At 49.8% G+C, this 20,173-nt stretch overlaps 1 protein-coding gene across 4 annotated transcripts; it reads left to right on the top strand.

The window, feature by feature from the left end:
• Window positions 1-30: 30 nt before the first annotated feature.
• Window positions 31-20,167, top strand: TEAD2 (TEA domain transcription factor 2). 4 transcript variants are annotated; one of them, XM_049901754.1, is made up of 13 exons: window positions 31-85; window positions 2,066-2,303; window positions 3,471-3,535; window positions 4,746-4,808; window positions 6,271-6,282; window positions 6,520-6,627; window positions 6,728-6,786; window positions 7,963-8,027; window positions 9,269-9,417; window positions 13,454-13,627; window positions 17,207-17,368; window positions 18,264-18,416; window positions 19,311-20,167. In XM_049901754.1, exons 2-13 carry the CDS (start codon window positions 2,072-2,074, stop codon window positions 19,422-19,424), a joined length of 1,356 nt encoding a protein of 451 aa, XP_049757711.1. In that variant the 5' UTR covers window positions 31-85; window positions 2,066-2,071; the 3' UTR covers window positions 19,425-20,167. The 4 variants fall into 4 exon arrangements, with proteins under 4 accessions (XP_049757711.1, XP_049757712.1, XP_049757713.1 ...); XM_049901755.1 differs by having other exon boundaries at window positions 68-85; window positions 1,980-2,303; XM_049901756.1 differs by lacking the exon at window positions 31-85 and adding an exon at window positions 104-125.
• The last annotated feature ends 6 nt before the right edge of the window (window positions 20,168-20,173 follow it).

Genomic DNA, 20,173 nt, shown 5'->3' with positions numbered 1-20,173 from the left:
TCCCTCCCCCTTTTCCCAAACAAAGCTCCGGGCAACTTTCTCCCCGGCAGCGCCCCGCCCGCGGCTCCCCAGCCTAGGCCGGGAGGTAAGAAGGCGCCTGCGGGAGCCGGGAGTCCTGCTTTGGGGTGTGTGAGTTGGTGTGGGAAGTTAGGAATTCGGAATTGTGGTGTGTGTTTGTGGGACGGACTCTGCCTTGCTGGCCACCCTCTTTTGTGCATGCGGGCCCGCGTGGAAGTGTGGAGTTGAACTTTGGCCGGAGTTAGGGTGTCTGTGGATGGGTCTGAGTTGGGGAGATGGCGCCGTGTGTTGGGGAGGGCTGGGGACGCTGGCGGGGGCGTGGGAGTGTGTGGGCGTCTGGGGCTGCGTCAGTTGGGAGTGAGAAGAACCTCGTGTGTATTTGTGACCGAATGGGTTTGCGTGTGTGATCTGTGGGCGCAAGGAAGGGTTCCGGGGTGGCACAAGGGGACTGTGATGTATTCTGGAAATAAAGCCTGTGTCTTCGGAGGTTTGAGCTCTGGGGCGGGAAATTAGGGGGACCTTTCTCACCCAGCGCCTCCATCTCTTTGTCTGGTCACATGGGGGAGGGCTGGGCTGGGGTTTTGGCCTACGAGGGTCCCGAGCCCTGCAGCGCCACTAGGTTTGGCCTGAGGTCTTTGTCTGCCTGGGCCCAGCCTCTAGGGTCTGAGGGAGGAGGAGGAGTCTGGGGGCACTGACTCTAGGGTCTGAGGGAGGAGGGGGCGGGGCCCGGACTCCTAGGTCAGAGGGAGGATGGCGCTGGGGCCCAGGCTCTTGGATCCGAGGGTGGAGGGGGCTGGGGGTCCGGACTCCGGGGTTTAAGGAGGAGGGGCTTGGGGCCTGGACTTTGGGGTCCTGGGAAAGCCATGGAAGACCAGGAGCCGATAAGAAGGCGGGATCTGACTGTATTGGAAAAAGTTTTCCCTGTCTCCGGCCTTCGGAAAATCACTGGGAACTCGAGTTGGAGCAGAGCCCACAGAGCAGGGGGAGGGGACCAGAGGGGGAGGCCCCTTTCCCGCCAGCCCCTCCTCTGATGGGGGTTGTGGGAAGCTGGGGGAGGGGACGCCTGGGCCCTTTGTTCTATATCTCCTGATGGCAGGGCGCCTCTACCCCCTAGCCTGTGGTTCCGTGGGTCTTCCCTGGCCTCGGCTTGAGTTTCTGCCCTGAGTCTCTGTCCCCCTTCTTTCTGGATCTCTGTCCCTTTCTCTCTGGGGCTGTCTCCCTCTCTCTCTGGATCTCTGTCCATCTCTCCATGGGTCTCTATCCTCCTCTCTGTCTGGGTCTCTGTTCCTCTCTCTTTCTGCGTCTCTGTTCCACTCTCTCTCTGAGTCTGTGTCCCCCTCTCTCTGAGTTTCTGTCCCCCTCTTTCTGGGTCTCTGTCCCTCTCTTTGTCTGAGTCTCTGTCCCCCTCTCTCTCTGGGTCTCTGCCCCCCTCTCTCTCTGGGTCTCTGTCCCCTCTCTGAGTCTCTCTCCCTCTCACTTTGAGTCTCTGTTCCTCTATCTTTGGGTCCCCCCTCAGCCTTGCTAGAGCCTGTGCCCTGCCTCCTCCATTTCTAGGAGCTGCTGCTCAAATCTTAGCACCTGTTCTTGGGGTGGAACTGGGAAGGTCGTGCCCATGCCTCCCCTCCCCCTCAACTAGGCTCTGAATCCTGAGTTCTTTACAACCAGTAATTCATACCCGAAAATTCAGCCCTCATGGGTCCTAGGCATTACCCTGGGGTGCTCTAGACTTCATCACAATCCAGGTTCCACTGGAAACTCAGAGGAGAACATGCCCACCTTCAACTTCACCAGAAATCCAACACCGTTCTCAGGGATCCAGTGTTCCAGGCCTTCCGGCCCGTTCCTCCCTTAAGCCCACCAGTCTGGGCCCCTAGTCCCCTCCTAACTCAGATCCAGGAATCTGGATCCCAGCCTCCCACTCAGACCCAGGTGTTCAGGCCTCTCGCCCCCTCCTTCCCCAGACTTAAGAGTACAGCCCTCAGCCCTCACAGCCCTGAGGTCCCTCAGGGTGGGTAGGAGGAACCATGGTGAGCTCTGTTTTCTTCAGGCCCAGATGGGAGAACCCCGGGCTGGGGCCCCCCTGGACGATGGCAGCGGCTGGACGGGCAGTGAGGAGGGCAGTGAGGAGGGCACTGGTGGCAGTGAGGGGGCTGGGGGAGATGGGGGCCCAGATGCGGAGGGTGTCTGGAGCCCAGATATCGAGCAGAGCTTCCAGGAGGCCCTGGCCATCTACCCACCCTGCGGCCGGCGGAAGATCATCCTGTCCGATGAAGGCAAGATGTATGGTGAGTCCATGCTATCTTCTGCTCTGGCTCCCACCCATGAATAATAATAATAACCAACACTTACGGAACTGTACAGGAGCCCGGAAACCCTGGTGGCGTAGTGGTTAAGAGCTACGGCTGCTAACCAAAAGGTCGGCAGTTCAAATTCACCAGGTGCTCCTTGGAAACTCTCTGGGGCAGTCCTGCTCTGTCCTATATGGTCGCTATGAGTTGTAATAGACTTGATGGCAGTGGCCTTGGTTTTATAGGAGCCCTGGTGATTCAATAGTTAGCTCTCAGCTGCTACCTGAAAGGTCGGTGGTTCAAACTCACCAGCAGCTCTACAGGAGAGAAGACCTGGTGATCTGCTCCCACAAAGATTGCAGCCGAGAAAACCCTATAGGGCAATTCTACCCTGTCACCATGGGGCCGTTATGAGTTGGAATCGACTTGACAGCACCCAACAACAATGGAACTCTAAGCACTTGGCATAGGAGCCTGGGTGGCGCAACTGGTTTGCGATTGGCTGCTAACCTAAACGTTGGCAAAAGTTTGAACCCACCCACTAGCTCCACAGAAGAAAAGTTCTGGCTCACTGGAAACCCTGGTAGCATAGTGGTTAAGAGCTACGGCTGCTAACCAAAAGGTCGACAGTTCGAATCCACCAGGTGCTCCTTGGAAACTCTATGGGGCAGTTCTACTCTGCCCTATGGGGTCACTATGAGTTGGAATCGACTCGACAGCAGTGGATTAACTGTTTCCGTGCAGATTACAGCCAATAAAACCCTATGGAGCGGTCTACTTTGACACACATGGAGTCATCATGAGCCAACTTGGTGGCAACTTCTTTTTTTTAAGCACCGTTCATGTAAAAATATATTGTATACTCACAGTGACTCTGAAATAGGACTATCGTCACTGTTTTCACAGATAAGGAAACTGAGGCATGCAAAGATTAAATGATTTGCCTAACGTCACAGAGCTAGTATGTGGTAGAACTGGGATTTGAACCCAGGTGGTCTGCCTCCAAATCCTGTGCTCCTAACTACACTCCCATAAAGCTGAGGAGCCCCGTGGCCCAGCTTGTTGCAGACCTCTGGGACTTTTGCTGCTCTCTTTTTCCCCAGTGTCCTCTCTATTGGGAAGTTCTACTGAAGGTCTAACTCTGTTCCATCTTTTACTTGTCAGGTCGGAATGAACTGATTGCCCGCTATATCAAGCTGAGAACGGGGAAGACCCGAACTCGCAAACAGGTTTCAGGACTGACTTGTGAATTTCGGTCTGGGAAGGGCTTATCTTCTTAGTGGCATCCTAGTATGGGCAAGGAGAGTCCCTGGGTGGTACAAAAGGCTAACCCGCCTTGCTGCTAACTGAAAGGCTGGAGGTTCCAGTTCACTCAGAGCCTCTTCAGAAGAAATCAGCCATTGAAGGCCCCATGGAGCTCAGTTCTATTCTGATACACAACCCATTAGTTGGATTTGACTCGTCGGCAACTGGTGATAGTATGGACAGGTTCAAGTTGGAGGAAGATCTGAGCTCATGCACTTTTGCCTGTCTTTTTTGGCATGTCGATTAATATGCTTTATCTAGCATAGATATAAGGAACCCTGGTGGCACAGTGATTTAGCACTCAACTGCTAGCCAAAAGGATGGTGGTTCAAACTCACTACCAACTCCGAGGGAGAAAGATGTGGCAGTCTGCTTCCATAAAGATTAAAAACAAAAACCAAACCTGCTGCCATCGAGTCAGTTCCGACTCATAGTGACCCTATAGGACAGAGTAGAACTGCTCCATAGAGTTTCCAAGGAGCGCCTGGAGGATTCAAACTGCTGACCTCTTGGTTCCTTGGGAACCCTATGGGGGCAGTTCTACCTTGTCCTATAGGGTTGCTATGAATCAGGATTGACTTGACAGCAATGTGTTTGGTTTGGGTTTTAGGATAGGTATATATAGGAGTCCCTGGGTGATGCAAATGGTTAAGACTATGCTTACAAACTGAAAGATTGGTGGATGGTTTGTACTCACCCAGAGGCACCTTGGAAGAAAGGCCTGGCCATCTACTTCCAAAGAATCAGCCATTGAAAACTCTACGAAGCACAATTCTACTCTGCACGCATAGGTCTGCCATGAGTTAGAATTGATTCGCAGCAACTGGTGTTGGTACTGGCATAGTTATATAGCAGATATAGTTTGTCTAGCACTTTTGTTAGAACCATAGAGAGAGTCAGAACAAGAGAGAGCAAACGAGACAACGGGAGGAGAAAAAGGGAAAAGCTGGGTTTGCCAGGCTGGGGGAAGATCAGGAGTGTTAGCAAGATCCTGGAAAAAGTAGCTAATATGGACAGTAGCATGCTCCTGAGAGTGCTAGCGTGTTCTATGTGAGGCTCCTAGAGGGAGGGAAGGGTGGGGACCTAAAGGCAAGTGGCTGTGGCCTGAATCCATTTCTCCCTCGCCCCCTCCAGGTCTCTAGTCACATCCAGGTTTTGGCCCGAAGAAAATCGAGGGAAATCCAGTCCAAGCTTAAGGTAGAGACCAAGGCTGAGGCCCTGAGAGAGAAGGACAGACCTAGGGGGTGGGCAGACCCAGAAAGAGGGGGCAGAGGCCCAGAGGGGAAAGATGCCCACAGAGAGGGCGACAGAGACCCAGAGAGTAGGGGACAGACACCCAGAGAGAGAGAGGACAGAGACCCAGATAGAGGGGGAGAGACACCCCGAGAGAAAGGGGGACAGAGACCCAGAGAGAAAGGGGGACAGACTCAGAGACAGGGACACAGAGACCCAGAGGGAGAGGGCTACAGAGTCCCAGAGAGAGGGGGACAGAGACCCAGATAGAGGGGGACAAAGGCCGAGAGAGAGGAACACCGAGACCTAGAGAGAGAAAAGGACAGAGACCAAAAGAGGGGACAGAGGCCCAGGGAGAAAGGGATACTTTTGGGGGAGGGGGCAGAAGCCCAGAGAAAGAGGCATCAGAGACCCTATTCTGGGTATGCTTAGGACAGGTAAGTAGGATGGGGTGTCAGGTCTCTACGCAGGCTGCTGTCCTCTTCCTCCCCTCCTTCCTTTTGCCCTTCCAGACTCTTCATTTCTTTTTCTTCTCATGCTCTGAGCTTCCCCTGTTGGCCTTCCCCTGGCTCACCTTTCCTTTTTTGTGTCCCCATGTGGCCTCCATGCCCTTTTTGCACCCAGAAGCCCTCATTTCCTGTCCAAGATTTCTGCCTCCTTTCCCTTTCTTCTGGATCCTCTGGATATCCTGTTACCTCTTGTCCTGAGAAGGAGTCCTGGTGACACAATGGTTAAGCGCTTGGCTGCTAACCGAAAGGTTAGTGGTTCAAATTCACATAGTGGCTCCATGGGAGAAATACCTGGCAATCTGCTCCAGTAAAGATTACAGCCTAGGAAACCCAATGGGGCAGTTCTACTCTGTCTTATAAGGTCACTATGAGTTGGAATCAACTTACGACTTATCCTGGGACCCTCATTTTCTCCCCCTCTGGGTGCGAAGTCTCTTCTGCCTCTTCCTTTGGGCTTGGGGACAACCATTTCCTGGACTTTTTTGTACCTGGGAGCCTTCCCTCCCTTTCTCTGTATCTAAAACCTTCACTTCCGGTCTTCCCTGAACCTCCAGTGTTCCCCCTCTGTCCTGTCTGTACTAGGAAATGTTTCTGCTTATTCCCTCTGGGTCTGAAACTCTCATTTCCTGTTGCCTGGGCATCTGGAAAACTTCACTTCCTGTCCTTTCTTGACCTAGAAACCCTCCTTCCTGTCTTCTTTTTGGAGGGGACCTAGAAACCCTTTTTTCTCCTGACCTGGATTCCTCTACTTCCTATTCTGTAGCCATCCCTCTCCCTCTACCATCTTGCCCTCATTCCTTAGGTCAGTGTGGGAGGCTGTGGACCTGGTAGGGCAGGGAGGTGGGGGAGGCCAGGGGTCACTTCCTAAGTCATGTTTTCTTTCCTCCTTTGGCACCCTCCCCCGCCCAATCGGGCAGGCCCTAAATGTGGTAAGTCCCCCTGCCCATCCTCCCACATACTCTGGTTGTTGTTACTCCTTTACCCTAGGACAACCGCCCCTTCCCTGAGGACGCAAGGAGGGGCAGGGGGCTGTTGTGAGAGGGATTCAGACTCACCCCCAACCCTTTGCCTTGATCCCCTGACCCTGCATCTTCCTGTGCTTGCCTTGCCCTGCCATTGTTCCACCCTTGCTCTTTCTACGCATGGGCCTCCAACTTTTCCTACAGGACCAGGTTTCCAAGGACAAGGCTTTCCAGACGATGGCCACCATGTCCTCAGCCCAGCTCATCTCAGCACCTTCCCTGCAGGCCAAACTGGGTCCCGCTGGTCCTCAGGTGGCCCTGGACTGGGGCTCGTGGGGCTTGGGGATGGAAGGGTGGGGCACTTGTTGCCAACAGGGAAACTGACTCAGCCCCTTCTCTGTTTCTTCTCCAGGCTGCTGAGATTTTCCAGTTTTGGTCAGGGGGCTCTGGGACTCCCTGGAATGTTCCAGAGTGAGTACTTTTTTTTTTTTTATTTTGTTGTTGTTGTGAATATACATAGCAAAACATACACCAATTCAACAGTTTCTACACGTACAATTCAGTGACATTGATTATATTCTTTGAGTTGTGCAGACATTCTCACCCTCCTTTTCTGAGCTGGTCCTCCCCCATAAACATAAACTCACTGCCCTTAAGGATCCTATCTTATCTTTTGAGTTGCTGTTGTCAATTTGATCCCATATAGATAGTTCTTAAAAGAACATAATGCTTAAGGCAGCCATTTTTTACTAGTTAAGCTAAACTATTGTTTGGTTTTAAGAAGATTTCAGTGGATTGTTTTGGTTTAAGATTTAAAGATTATCTCAGGGCATTAGTTTTGGGGGGTTCATCCCACCTCCATGGCTCCAGAAAGTCTACAGTCTATGAGAATATTAAATTCTGTTCTACATTTTCCCCCTTTTGATCAGGATCCTTCCATAGAATCTTTGATCAAAATGTTCAGTAATGATAGCCGGGCACCATCCAGTTCTGGTCTCATGCCATAGTTGTTCATGGAGGCAATTAGCCACACATTCCATATCCTCCTCCTATTCCTGACTCTTTCTCCAGGCAAATAGAGACCAATTGTTGTATCTCTCTGCCATTTTTTGAGAACTACCAAAATGTCATAGTCAAGAGCACAATACTTTGTGGTTGGGACTGACCTAGATTTTGAATTGAGGCTCCACCACACCCCAACTGTGTGACTTTGGGTCAATCACTTGACCTCCATGTGCCTTAGTTTTCTCACCTACAAAACGAGAAGAAGAGTAGTTGCTCCCACCTTATAGGCTATGAGGATTTGATAAGGTCTTGCATGTAATGTATTTTTGCACAGTGTCTAGTTTGCTGTGGTCCGTCGGTAAACGTTGTTGTTAGATACCATTGAGTTGAGTTTTGACTCTTAGCGACCCCACGTGACGCAGTAGAACTGCCTCATAGGGTTTTCTAGGCTGTAATCTTTATGGGAGCAGATTGTCAGGTCTTTCTCCTGTGGAGCTGCTGGGTGGGTTCGAACTGCCAACATTTTGGTTAGCAGCAGAGTGCTTAACCATTGCACCACGAGGGTTCCTTTCAGTAAACATTAGCTGGCACAAACAGCACGTTTCCACCATACCGATCCCCCCGACTCCCTTCCTTCCTCAGTGTGAAGCCATTCTCGCAGACGTCGTTCTCCTTGTCTCTGACTCCTCCATCCACTGACCTCCCAGGTAAGAGCCTGTTTTCCTTCCTCCCTTGTTGCTCCTCTCTCTCCTCAACCCCACTTGCCTTTTTTTCAACCTTCCTTTAATCAGGGGACACAGTCTTCGCAGTCTGAGATCCAGCTCTGGGAGGGAGGATGGAAAGTTGAACGGCAGAAGTTTTGATGGTTAAGACTGTAGCCTCTGTAGTTAGACATGGTGGGTTTACGTTGTGCCTCACCAGCTTATGAGACCTTGGGCAAGTGTATTAATCAGAATTTGTTCAGTTGCAAGTGATACAAATGCAAATCAAGCTAGTTTAAAAAGGAAAAAAAAGAACTTATTGGCATAGGTAACTGATATTCCGGGGTGATAGCTTCAGGCATGGCTAGATCCAGGGGCTCAAATCATAGCATCAGGATTTGCTTGTCCCTCTTTCTTCTTTGGTGGCTCTGCCCAACTGGCAGCAAAGATGGCTCCCAGCAATCCATGCCTATGTGACCCTGAGAACTCACAATCACTCCTTCAGTGAAAGAGGGATTCCCTTTCTCCCTCAGGGTCCACAGATTCATCAATTAAGAATGCTTTTGGCTGCAAGTAACAGAACTCCCAAATTAAGACTGCGTTAAATAGTAAAACCAAAAAAACCAAACCATTACCTCCGAGTCAGTTCTGACTCACTGTGACCCCACAGGACAGAGTGGAACTGCCCAATAGGGTTTCCAAGGAGTGACTGGTGGATTCGAACTGCTGACTCTTTGGTTAACAGCTGACCTCTTAACTACTGTGCCATCAGGGCTCAGAGTCAGAAAGAATTTGATGGCAATGGGTTAAATAGTAAAGGCTTTAATTATCCCACATAACAAGAAGTCTGGAGGTGGCCTGCTCCTGTGCTGGTTCAGCAGCTCAGCGATATTAGAACTTGCATCTCTGTTATTCTCTTGGCCTCTGTCTCATTGTCACAAGATGGCTATTGTGACTCCAGGCATTACATCCCAAGTAGGACTTGGCCAGGGCCAAAATCTTTCTCCTTCCAAAGTTCTGTCTTTTTTATTCAGGAAGAAACTCCTTCCCAGAAGCCCCCCAGCAGATTCCCCCTAACGTCTCATTGTTCAGAACTGTGTCACATGGCCACCTCTAGCTGCAAGGGAGGCTGGGAAAGTGAGTATTTAGCTTTTTCAGCCTCTAAGTGGAGGTAGGCAAGAGAGAACAGTGTGTTATATATTCCATAAATATTAGTTATTTGATTATTCTTTCTTCTCTCTCTCTAGGGTACGAGCCCCCACAAGCCCTGTCACCCCCGGCCCTGCCCCCACCTGCCCCGTCACCCCCAGCTTGGCAGACTCGAGCCCTGGGCACTGCCCGGTTGCAGCTGGTGGAGTTCTCAGCCTTTGTAGAACCACCAGATGCTGTTGATTCTGTGAGTCAAACCTTGTGATGGTCACTGGGGGGTTTGGAATGTAAGAGGGTAGTAGAGAGGGAGGGCATAAAGCAAACTTTAGTGTGTATCAGAATAATGTGGAGAGCTTTTAAAACAGGTGGCTGGGCTCTACTGCAAGAGTTTCTGATTCAGTAGGTCTGGTGTGGGGCTGAGAATTTGCATTTCTAATAAGCTTTGAGATGATGCTGATGTTGCTGGTCATACTTTGAGAACTACTGGCATAAAGCAGCTGGAAGGTAATGGGGTCACAGATTTGGAAGGTCAGAGAAACTCCCCAGGACATCGTTTATTCTTTCATCAAACATTTTTGAGTGCCTACTGTGTGCCAAGGAGCCCTGGTGGTGCAGTGGTTAAGTGCTCTGCTGCTAACTGAAAGGTCAGCTTTTCAAACCCACCAGCCGCGCTGAAGGAGAAAGATGTGGTAGTCTGCTTCCATAAAGATTGTTGTTGTTAGGTGCCTTCGAGTCAGTTCCAACTCATAGCGACCCTGTGTACAACAGAACGAAACACTGCCCGGTCCTGCGCCATCCTCATAATCATTGTTATGCTTGAGCCCATTGTTGCAGCCACTGTGTCAATCTATCTCACTGAGGGTCTTCCTCTTTTTTGCTGATCCTCCACTTTACCAAGCATGATGTCCTTCTCCGGGAACCGATCCCTCCTGATAATGTGTCCAAAGTATGTGAGACGAAGTCTTACCATCCTTGCTTCTAAGGAGCAGTCTGGCTGTACATCATCCAAGACAGATTTGTTCATTCTTCTGGAAGTCCATGGTATATTCAATATTCTTTGCCAGCGCCACAACTCAAATGCATCCATTCTTCAGTCTTTCTTATTCATTGTCCAGCTTTTGCATGCATAAGAGGTGATTGAAAAACACCATGGCTTGGGTCAGGTGCACCTTAGTCCTTAAAGTGACATCTTTGCTTTTTAAAACTCTGAAGCAGTCTCTTGCAGCAGATTTGCCCAGTGCAATGCGTTGTTTGATTTCTTGACTGCTGCTTCCATGGCCACTGATTGTGGATCCTAGTAAAATGAAATCCTTGACAACTTCAGTCTTTTTCCTGTTTTTCATGATGTTGCTTATTGGTCCAGTTGTAAGGATTTTTGTTTTCTTTATGTTAAGGTGTAACCCATACTGAAGGCTGCAGCTTTTGACCTTTGTCAGTAAGTGCTTCAAGTCCTGTTTACTTTCAGCAAGTAAGGTTGTGTCATTTGCATATCGTGGTATATTAATCAATCTTTCTCCAGTCTTGATGCCACGTTCTTCTTCATATGGTCCAGCTTCTTGGATTGTTTGCTCAGCATAATCCATAAACATTACAGCCTTGGAAACCCTATGGGGCAGTTCAACTCTGTCCTGTAGGGTCGCTATGAGTCAGAATTGACACGATGGCAACGCGTTACTCTGTGCCAGGCTGTAGCGGATACTGGGAACCTGGAAAAGCAGATTTTGTTTCTGGGTTTGGGCTTCTCCTGGGGTAGGGTGGAAACAGATGCTATGTTAGTTGGGTTGCTTGAGTGTTAGAAAAACAATCTCCAACTCTCAATGGCTGAACACCATAGAAGTTTGTTTCTTACGTAACATTTCAGTGTGGATGTTCAGCAGGAACCTTTCACACAGTGATTCAGGGAACCAGACCTCTTCCATTTTATGGCTCTGTCTTTCTCAAACCAGTTGCTGTTGTGTCAGTTCTGACTTATGGCCACCCCACATGTATGGAGTGGAACTGCGCTCCACAGGGTTTTTAAGGCTGTAACCTTTTGGAATCAGATCACCAGGCCTTTTTTCCAAGGTGCCTCTGAGTGGGTTTGAACTGCCAACTTTTTGGTTAGTAGTCATGTGCTTAACCGTTTGTGCCACCTGTTGCTGTTGTTAGGTGCTGTAGAGTTGATTTTCGACTCATAGCAATCCCAGGTGACAGAGTAGAACTGCCCCATTGGATCTTCTAGGCTGTAATCTTTATGGAAGGAGATCATCTGATCTTTCTCCTGCAGTGCTGCTGGGTGGATTTGAACAGCTAACCTTCCAGTTAGCAGCTGAGTGCTTAACCATTGCACCACTTAGTTCCCAGAATCTGCTGCTGGATTCTCTGCCTTGGGCCAATAGATGGAGGAAAAGAAAGAGTCAAGAATTACACCAGAGGTTTTATGAGTCTGGCTTGGAAGTGTCAATGCTCAAATCTGCTCTCATCCCATTGGCCAGAACTTAGCCATGTGGTCTCACCTAACTGCGAAGGAGCCTGGGAAATGTAGTTTATCTGTGTGAAAAGGAAACAGGGCTTGTGAACACAGACCAATCTCTGCCACAGCCACATAAACACCAATTGCTGTATGTGGTGATCCTGGGAAAACTTAGACCAGGTCAAAACCTTCCTATCTCACTTGGAGTAAAAGTTAAAGTCTTTTCAGTTGCCCATTCAAGGCCCTGAATGATCTGGCCCCTGTTCTCACTCTGACTACATCTCCTGCCTCTCTCCTCATCGCTTACTCTGCTCCAGCCACACTGGCCTCCTCACTGTTTCTCAAACACACCAGGCCCGCTCCTGCCTCAGAGCCTTTGCACCTGCTGATCTTACTGCCTAGAATGCATTTTCCCCAGACATCCCAATGTTGCACTTCCTGTATTCATTCAAGTCTTTGCTCAAATGTTATCTTTTCAGATATGGTTTGCCAGATCACCTCATGGAAAGCACCAGTTACCATCATTCTTGACCCCTTTGCTATGCTTTGTTATTATTTCCATAGCACATATCATTGCTGACATTTATATTAGCCATAGACTGATCTGTTTGTTTTCTGTCTTTGCCAGTAAACTGTGAGATCCAGGAGGTCAGGGACTTTGTCTTATAGCCCTGGGACCCAGAAAAGTGCCTGCACACAGTAGGTCTTTCGATAGATGGCTGTTGAATAATGAATATGTGCTGGGATAGGGAAAGCTTAAGTTTTTGTGGTTGCACAGAGTAATAATTCTACTTGGGGAGTCAGTGAGGGCTTCCCTGAGATGAAAATATTTGAGTTGGGCTATGAGATTTATATAGCAGTTTGCTGTGTACAGACTGGATGTTCCATGTATAGAGGTGGAGATAGCATGGAGTTTTTAGGGAAGCAAATAATTAGATATGGTGGGAGTTGGTGAGCCTGGAGAGAGGTGGGCAGATGCTGGTTCTGGAGGAGTTGGCATGCCAAGCCGAGAGACACAGACTTTCTTTCTCCTAAGGGTCATGGGGATCCATCAAAAGGGTGGGGTAGAGAGATTGTATCTGACTGTGATCAAGGTAGGCTTTCAGGAAGAAGCAGATTTGGATGGATGTGAGCCTAGAAAGATGGAGGGAGGATTTACATTAGAGGAGATAGGGAGAGTTTCAATGATACAGACAAGAAGTGATATGGATTGGGACAGAAGGAGAGTCTTTAGATGTGGGCTGTGTGGATTTCCATCCATCCATCCATTTGCCCTTCTGCCTATCCATTCATCATCCATCCATCATCCATCCATCTACCAGCATGGACCATCCATCCATTTATCTATCATCAGTCCATCCATCAGCATTCATCCATCTATCTATCCATCCATTATCCATACAATGAACATTCATGAGCACCTATTCTATACTGGGCCACGCTGAGGAGTGTGGGCCTTGCTCTGGGTCTACTGGGGAGCCATGAAAGGGCTGTGAGTAGGGGAGGACCAGGGTCAGCTCTGGAGCTACGTGTGTGATGAACTGGAGAGGAGAGATTGGAAGCTGGGGAGCAGGGAGGAGGCTGAGTCAAGGGTCTAGGTGTGATAGGATGAGACCTGAGCTGGGTCTGGGGGTGTGGGACAGGAAGAGGGGCCAGAACAAGAGCTGGGCAGGAAGGACTGTGGGGGTGAATGGGTTGAAGGGAGCGAGAACAGTGTCTAGGATACATGACTGGGTGGACAGTGTGGCATGGCTAGTGAGGAGCTGTGGAGATGGACACGGGAGGGGCCCAGTCCACCTTCCACTCTTCACTCAAAGCTGCTCCTTCTCAGTACCAGAGGCATCTATTCGTACACATCAGCCAGCGCTGTCCCAGCCCTGGAGCTCCCCCACTCGAAAGCGTGGACGTCCGACAGATCTACGACAAATTCCCCGAGAAAAAAGGCGGTCTGCGGGAGCTGTATGATCGTGGCCCCCCCCATGCCTTTTTCCTGGTCAAGTTCTGGGTAAGTTCCACCAAAGTAAAAGTGCTTGTAAAACATGTGGCATCCCAGGCTGAGGCCTCTGGCTTGAAGGGTACGGTCTCAGTACCCACCAGGTCAGACTTATGGAACACTGACAAGTCTTGCACCCAAGGAGGGGTGGAAGGGACCAGCAAGGCATAGGGATAGGACTGGGGCCTCCCCAGATCCCCAAAGCAAAACGTATCAAATCCATTGATGTCGAGTTGATTCCCACTCATGGTGACCCCATGTGTTACAGGGTAGAATTGTCCCACAGGGTGTTCTTGGCTATCAACATGGCTTTCTTCTGCAGCGCTGCTGGGTGGGTTCGAACTGACAACCTTTAAGTTAGTAGTCTAGTGTAAACCATTCGCACCACCCAGGGACCAGATCCCACTAATCAAAAAAAAAAAGTCGCTGTTGAGTTGATTCCAACTCGTGGCGGCCCCATGTGTGTCAGAGTAAAACTGAACTCCACAGGGTTTTCACCGTTTGTGATCTTTTGGAAGTAAATTGCCAGGTCTTTCTTCTAAGGCACCTCTGGGTGGATTTAAACTGCCAACATTTTGGTTAGTAGCCAAGCTCTGAACCATTTGGGTCACCAGGGGACTCCATCAGATCCTACTAGACCTTGACAAACCAGTCGCTGGGGACTGATATAACTCTGGGGATTGACTTGTGATGTTTTAGATTTGAAAACCTGAGCACATTAAGCCTTGCTGCTAAGGAATGGCGTATTAGTTTCCTCTGGCTGTCATAAGAAAGTACCACAAAGTTGGGTGGCTTAATACAATACGAAGCTGTTGTCCCATAGTTCTGGAGGCCGAGGAATCTGAAATCAAGGTATTGGCAGGGCCATGCTCTCTCTGACAGCTCTAGGGGAAGCTGTCTTCCAGCTTTTGGTGGTTCCTGGTGATCCTGATTTCCTTGGCTCATAGATGCATCACTCCAATCTCTGTATCCATCTTCATGTGGAGTCTTCCCTGTGTATCTGTGTCTCTTCACTCTTTATAAGGGCATCGGTCATATTCCACTATGTGATAAGGGCTGACCCTACTCTAGTATGACCTCATGTTAACTGATAACATCGTAAAAGACCCTGTTTCCAAACAAGGTCACGGTCAGAGGTACCAGGGTTTAGGACTTCAACATAACTTTTTGGGGACACAATTCAATCCATAACAAATGGCCCCCTCCTCTTAGCAAATGGAATCACAGAGAGTTCTGGTCTCTAAAGAGGAGACTGAGGCTTTGCAAGTGCCCATAAACCCTATTGCTAGGGAACATCTGGCCTTGAGGAAAGATGGAAGGAACTGGAGGGTGGCTTTGTGAAGTCAAGTGTTTATTTAACAATCGCTATATAAAGCACCAGGAAGCCCTGGTGGTGCAGTGGTAAAGCGCTCAGCTGCTAACTGGAAGGTTGGTGATTCAAATCCACCAGTGGCTCCATGGGAGAAAGACCTGGTGTTCTGCTTCCATAAAGATTACAACTTTGGAAACCCTATGGGGCAGTTTTGCTCTGTCACATGGGATTGCTGTGAGTCAGAATTGACTGGATGGCAACAGGTTTATATAGAGCACCTACTATATATAAGCCCTATACTAGGTTCTTAAAAAAAAAATTAGGTGCCACAAATGATTTGCGTTTGACTACTAACCTGGTGATCTGCTTCTGTTAAGATTACAGCCAAGAAAAGGCTATGGAGCATAGCTATACTCCGTAACACATGGGGTTGCCATGAGTCAGAATCAACTGGATGACAATGGGTCTCCGTCTTCTTATTTTTTGTTATGCCAGGTGCTGTGTATAATGGTGACTAAAAGGACCCTCTTGGGCCTTTCTTAGGCCTCTTTTGTTTGGTGCCTAGTACAATGACTGATGCTAATAGGGCCTCAATAAATGTTGAGTGAATGTTTAGGGGATGTTAACTCTTTTTTAAAAAATTGTGGTAAATATATATGTAACAAAACATTTGTCATTTCAACATTCTTCACACGTACAATTCAGTGACATTAATTACATTTATCATGTTGTTCTACCATCACCATTATCCATTTCCAAACTTTTCCATCACCCTTAACAGAATCTCAGTGTTCCCTAAGCAATGAGTCCCTTTTTCCCCCTCCCTCCCTCTTGTTCCTGATAACTACTAATAAACTTTGGTCTTTATACACTTGTCTATTCTAGATATTTCATATAAGTGGTATCATATTGTCCTTTTGTACCTGACTTATTTTACTCAGCATGTTTTCAAGGTTCATTCATGTTGTAGCATGTATTAGGACTTCATTTCTCTTTATGGCTGAGTAACAGAGGGGTGTTAATTCTTGTGGTAACCCAGGCCATGGAAGGATCTAGAATCTGAAAAAGGAGCCTGGTGAGGGCTTGAACTTTACAGCCTTACTGGGCCCTTAGCTACCACAGTTATAAGGGCTCTGACATGTGAAGAAGCCAAGGCAGCTCAAAGAGTATGCTCTCTGAGGTCTTAGGCTTTGTTACGGTTCACGAGAGGCCTCCCCAGGTCTCAGGTCTGGAGAGTTAGCCCCCTTAGGAGAACACCATCTGAAGGGGTTCAGGGATGTGGCTGGTAAGGTCTTTGGTTTTGCCTGGCTTCACAAGGCCCTATTGCCAGGGTGATAGATGGAGTCAGGCCTCTGAGGAGAGGCCTACATCACCCAGAGGAGCAGCCTGAGAAAGTGTCAACAACACAACGTAGGAAGAGGAAGAGGTGTGCTCCCAAGGAGGTGACCACTGAGACCAAGCGGCTTCCTTAGGTACCACCTGGCCTGGTGTGGAGTCCTAGGTGGCACAAATGGTTAACCACTTGACTACTAACTGAAAGGTTGATAGTTTGAACCTACCTAGAGGCAGCTCAGAAGATAGGCCTGGTGATCTACTTCCGAAAGGTCACAGCCTTGAAAACCCCATGGAGCAGTTCTACACTGCACACATGGGGTCGCCATGAGTTAGAATCAACTTGATGGCAACTGTTTTTTTTTTGTCTTACGTGAGTGAGCAAGTAATCCTCTCTAGACTTCCAAGACTTCATGGAGGGGTCTACCCTCTGAGAATTGATTGAAAGGTCCTGAGGAGTGTTCTAGAGGGGAGTCAGGCTTCCTCAGGCCACACCAGGCCCCGTTGCTAGGGAGTAGCCACCTGCCTTAGCAACTAGCATTGTGAAGGGGTCTGTGGCCCGGGCTCTGACAGAGTCTCTGGCTTCAACTGGTTGCCAGGGAGTAACTGCCTCCTTAGTAACCAGACCCTTAGAAGGGGCTGGGTTCTTGAGTTGGGGGCTTCAGGAGAGAGAAGTTGAATTCCAGAGCTCACTGGGTATGGGGAGTTACTGGGAGAAGGTTGGAACTATTTTGGAGACCCCAACTTATCCAACACTGATGCAAGGGTGGGTTTTTCTCGAGCAACCAGGTCACAGAGAGGGGGGAAGTTTGGACACAGGAAGAGAGGTGGGTGACTGCAGGGCCAGTGGGAGGAACCAGGCCTGGGCAGAGTTCTCACCTAAGAAGAGTCACAGCTGTTTATAAAGTATGTCTCCTCTGACTCATCCATGTCTTCCCATCCCCCAGGCGGACCTGAACTGGGGCCCGAGTGGTGAGGAGGCAGGGGCCGGCGGCAGCAGTGGTGGCTTCTATGGAGTGAGCAGCCAATACGAGAGCCTAGAGCACATGACCCTCACTTGTTCCTCCAAGGTCTGCTCCTTTGGCAAGCAAGTGGTGGAGAAGGTAGAGGTGAGGCTGGGGGCAGGGAGAAGTTGCTGGGTAGGTGAGTACCCAGCCACCTGCCACTTTGAGGGGTGTTGACTATATGGGCCGGGGGCCATGGTGGGTCTGGAGTTTGGGGCATCTGCATGGTAGGAGGGGTCCTAGCCTCTTTAAGGGTTTAGTGCATGGGTTTGAAACTAACACATGGTTCAAGAGTCACATGCAGGGGTCATTTTGAGTCTTCAAAGGTAACGTGGACATTGATTTAGGTACAGAGATTTAGGGTCACTAAGAGGGTCAGCAAAAACGAGAGAAGACCTCAGTGAGATGGATTAACACAATGGCCATAACGATGGACTCAAATATACCAGTGATTGTGAAGATGGTGCAGGACTGGGCAACAAATCATTGGGTTATATGTAAGATCGCCCTGAGTCGAGTTGACATGATGGTGACTGACAAGATTCAAAATGGATATGAACCAATTCGTAGGCACGGAGGTTCAGAGGTCACACTTGGGGGTTGCTGAGGACTTGGGGGTTCTTGAGTTCAGAGGCCATATAAAGTTTGGAGATGTCACAGAGGGGTCTTTGAGGTTCATAGGGGCTCTGGAGGGCTTGGAGAATATCTGAGGACTTGAAGGTCATTGCTCTGGAAGTCAGAGATCAGATGAAGAGGTTATTAAGGGTTCTGAGCACGGCTTTGAGGGCTGGAGGGGTTCCAGGTTTATAGGTTTGGTGATCATGAGCTGGATACCCCAGCGAAACAGGGTCACATCTCTGGTTGCTGTGGGTGGGGTGATGGAAGGGAGATGGCAGTGGGTATGGGTGTGGCATCTGAGAGGCATGGAGTGAGGGTTGGTTCCCTGGGTGACCCTGTGTCTCAGCCACCGTCCTTCCCCCCCAACCCCCCGCCGGTGTAGACGGAGCGTGCACAGCTGGAGGATGGGCGGTTCGTGTACCGCCTGCTGCGCTCGCCCATGTGCGAGTACCTGGTGAATTTCTTGCACAAGCTGCGGCAGCTGCCCGAGCGGTACATGATGAACAGCGTCCTGGAGAACTTCACCATCCTCCAGGTAAGGGGCTGGGCAGTGCCCAGAGCAGACGTCAATCTCAGGGGCCCCTTCATGTGGAAACTGGTGTGTGGGGACTGCAGAGTGGACTCTTAGCCTTGGGGACCCCTTTTTCTGGAACTGACATGATGGAGACCCCATAGCAGACCCTCAGCCTCGGGGACCCTTTCACCCAGAAACTGAAATGATGAGGACTCCACTGAAGACCCTCGGCCTCAGGGACCCCTTCATCCAAAAACTAACATGATGAAGGCCCCACAGTGGACCTCAGCTTAAGGGACCTCTTCACCTGGGGAACTGACAGGATGAAGACCCCAGGGTGGATCCTCAGGCTAGGGGATCCTTTACCCAGGGAATTGACTGAGTGGGGACCCCAGAGTGGACCCTTAGCCTTGGGGACCCCTTCTGGACACTCTACAGCAGATCCTCAGGGGACTCCCTTCAGGGAACCTACCTGATGGGTATCCCCTTGGTCCAGGGAACATGACATAGTAGGAGCCCCTTGAACTTTGGAGAATGTACTGAGATGGGGATCACTTTACTGGGGAACCTGAGGTGATGAGTACTCCTTTTACCTGGGACATGGTGGGGACCCCATTTATCTGGGGAATGGGATGTGGTGGGGACTCTGGACTCCCTGGACCCTGAAACATGATACAGTTGGGACCACTGTCTGCTCTGAGTCCCCTATGGCAGACTCTAAACCCCATTGCCCAGGGAATGTGAAATGGTGGGCATCCCCTTTACGTGGGGACCATGACATGGTGGGGACCAACTCCTTTCCTAGCAGGTTCTAAAGAGGCCGCCTAGATCTCCTAAGATATACTGGGAGGGCACAGCAGCCCCTCCCTGCCCTCCCTTCCAAGCATAAGCCTGTTCTTCTGGTCTCCCTGGCAGGTGGTGACAAACAGGGACACCCAGGAGCTGCTGCTGTGCACTGCCTACGTTTTCGAGGTCTCTACGAGTGAGCGTGGGGCCCAGCACCACATTTACCGCCTGGTCAGGGAATGAAGGGGGACCCCAAAACTGGCTCACCCCCAAAGCATCCCCCTCCCAGGAAGGACCCTTCAGCTCTCCCAGGCTCCTTATTTGGGGAGGGGGCTGTGATGAAAGGGGGTTGGCCTCAGAGGCCTAAGTGACTGGGGCTGAACTTGAAGTTAAAGGGGACCCCAAAACCTGGGAGCTTAATTTATGCTCCATTGTCTTGATGGAATAGGCTGGGATTGGGAGGAATGGATAGGCCTCCAGTATTGGGATCTATCTCACTAGGAGCATCTGAAAGGACAGATCACTCCAGAGCATCAGGAATTGGGCACAGGAGTGAGACAACACCCAGCCTCTTGACAGGGACCCCCAATCTGTTTTGAAGTTGCTATGAGTCGAAATTGACTCAACGGTACCTAACAACAACAACAGTTACACATTGGCTTGTCACACCGTGCCCATTTTCTAGCCCCCAACCATCGTCTACCTCCCCCATCATCTCCCCTCCACTCCATGATGTGTGATAGGCCAAATCGAAGGTTAACCCTTTCTGTGCAGGTGCACAGCCAGGTGGGCCCTGAAAATAGTTTTTTTTTTTTTTTTTTTAATATAACAAGAGATATTTATAAATGGGTGTTAGGGTCTTGACTTTATCTCAGCTGGGCAAGGGGTTGGGTTAGGCTTTCTAATCTCATCCCCCCTTCTTATAAGTGAGCCGCGGGCTAGGCTGTATTGCCTGCTCCCTCCCCCCAAAAAGTATGTTGGTTGTGTTTTGA

The sequence above is a fragment of the Elephas maximus genome, chromosome 11 (genome assembly GCF_024166365.1).
Source record: "Elephas maximus indicus isolate mEleMax1 chromosome 11, mEleMax1 primary haplotype, whole genome shotgun sequence".
Classification (NCBI taxonomy): domain Eukaryota; kingdom Metazoa; phylum Chordata; class Mammalia; order Proboscidea; family Elephantidae; genus Elephas; species Elephas maximus.
This window is presented reverse-complemented; position numbering and strand designations above follow the sequence as displayed.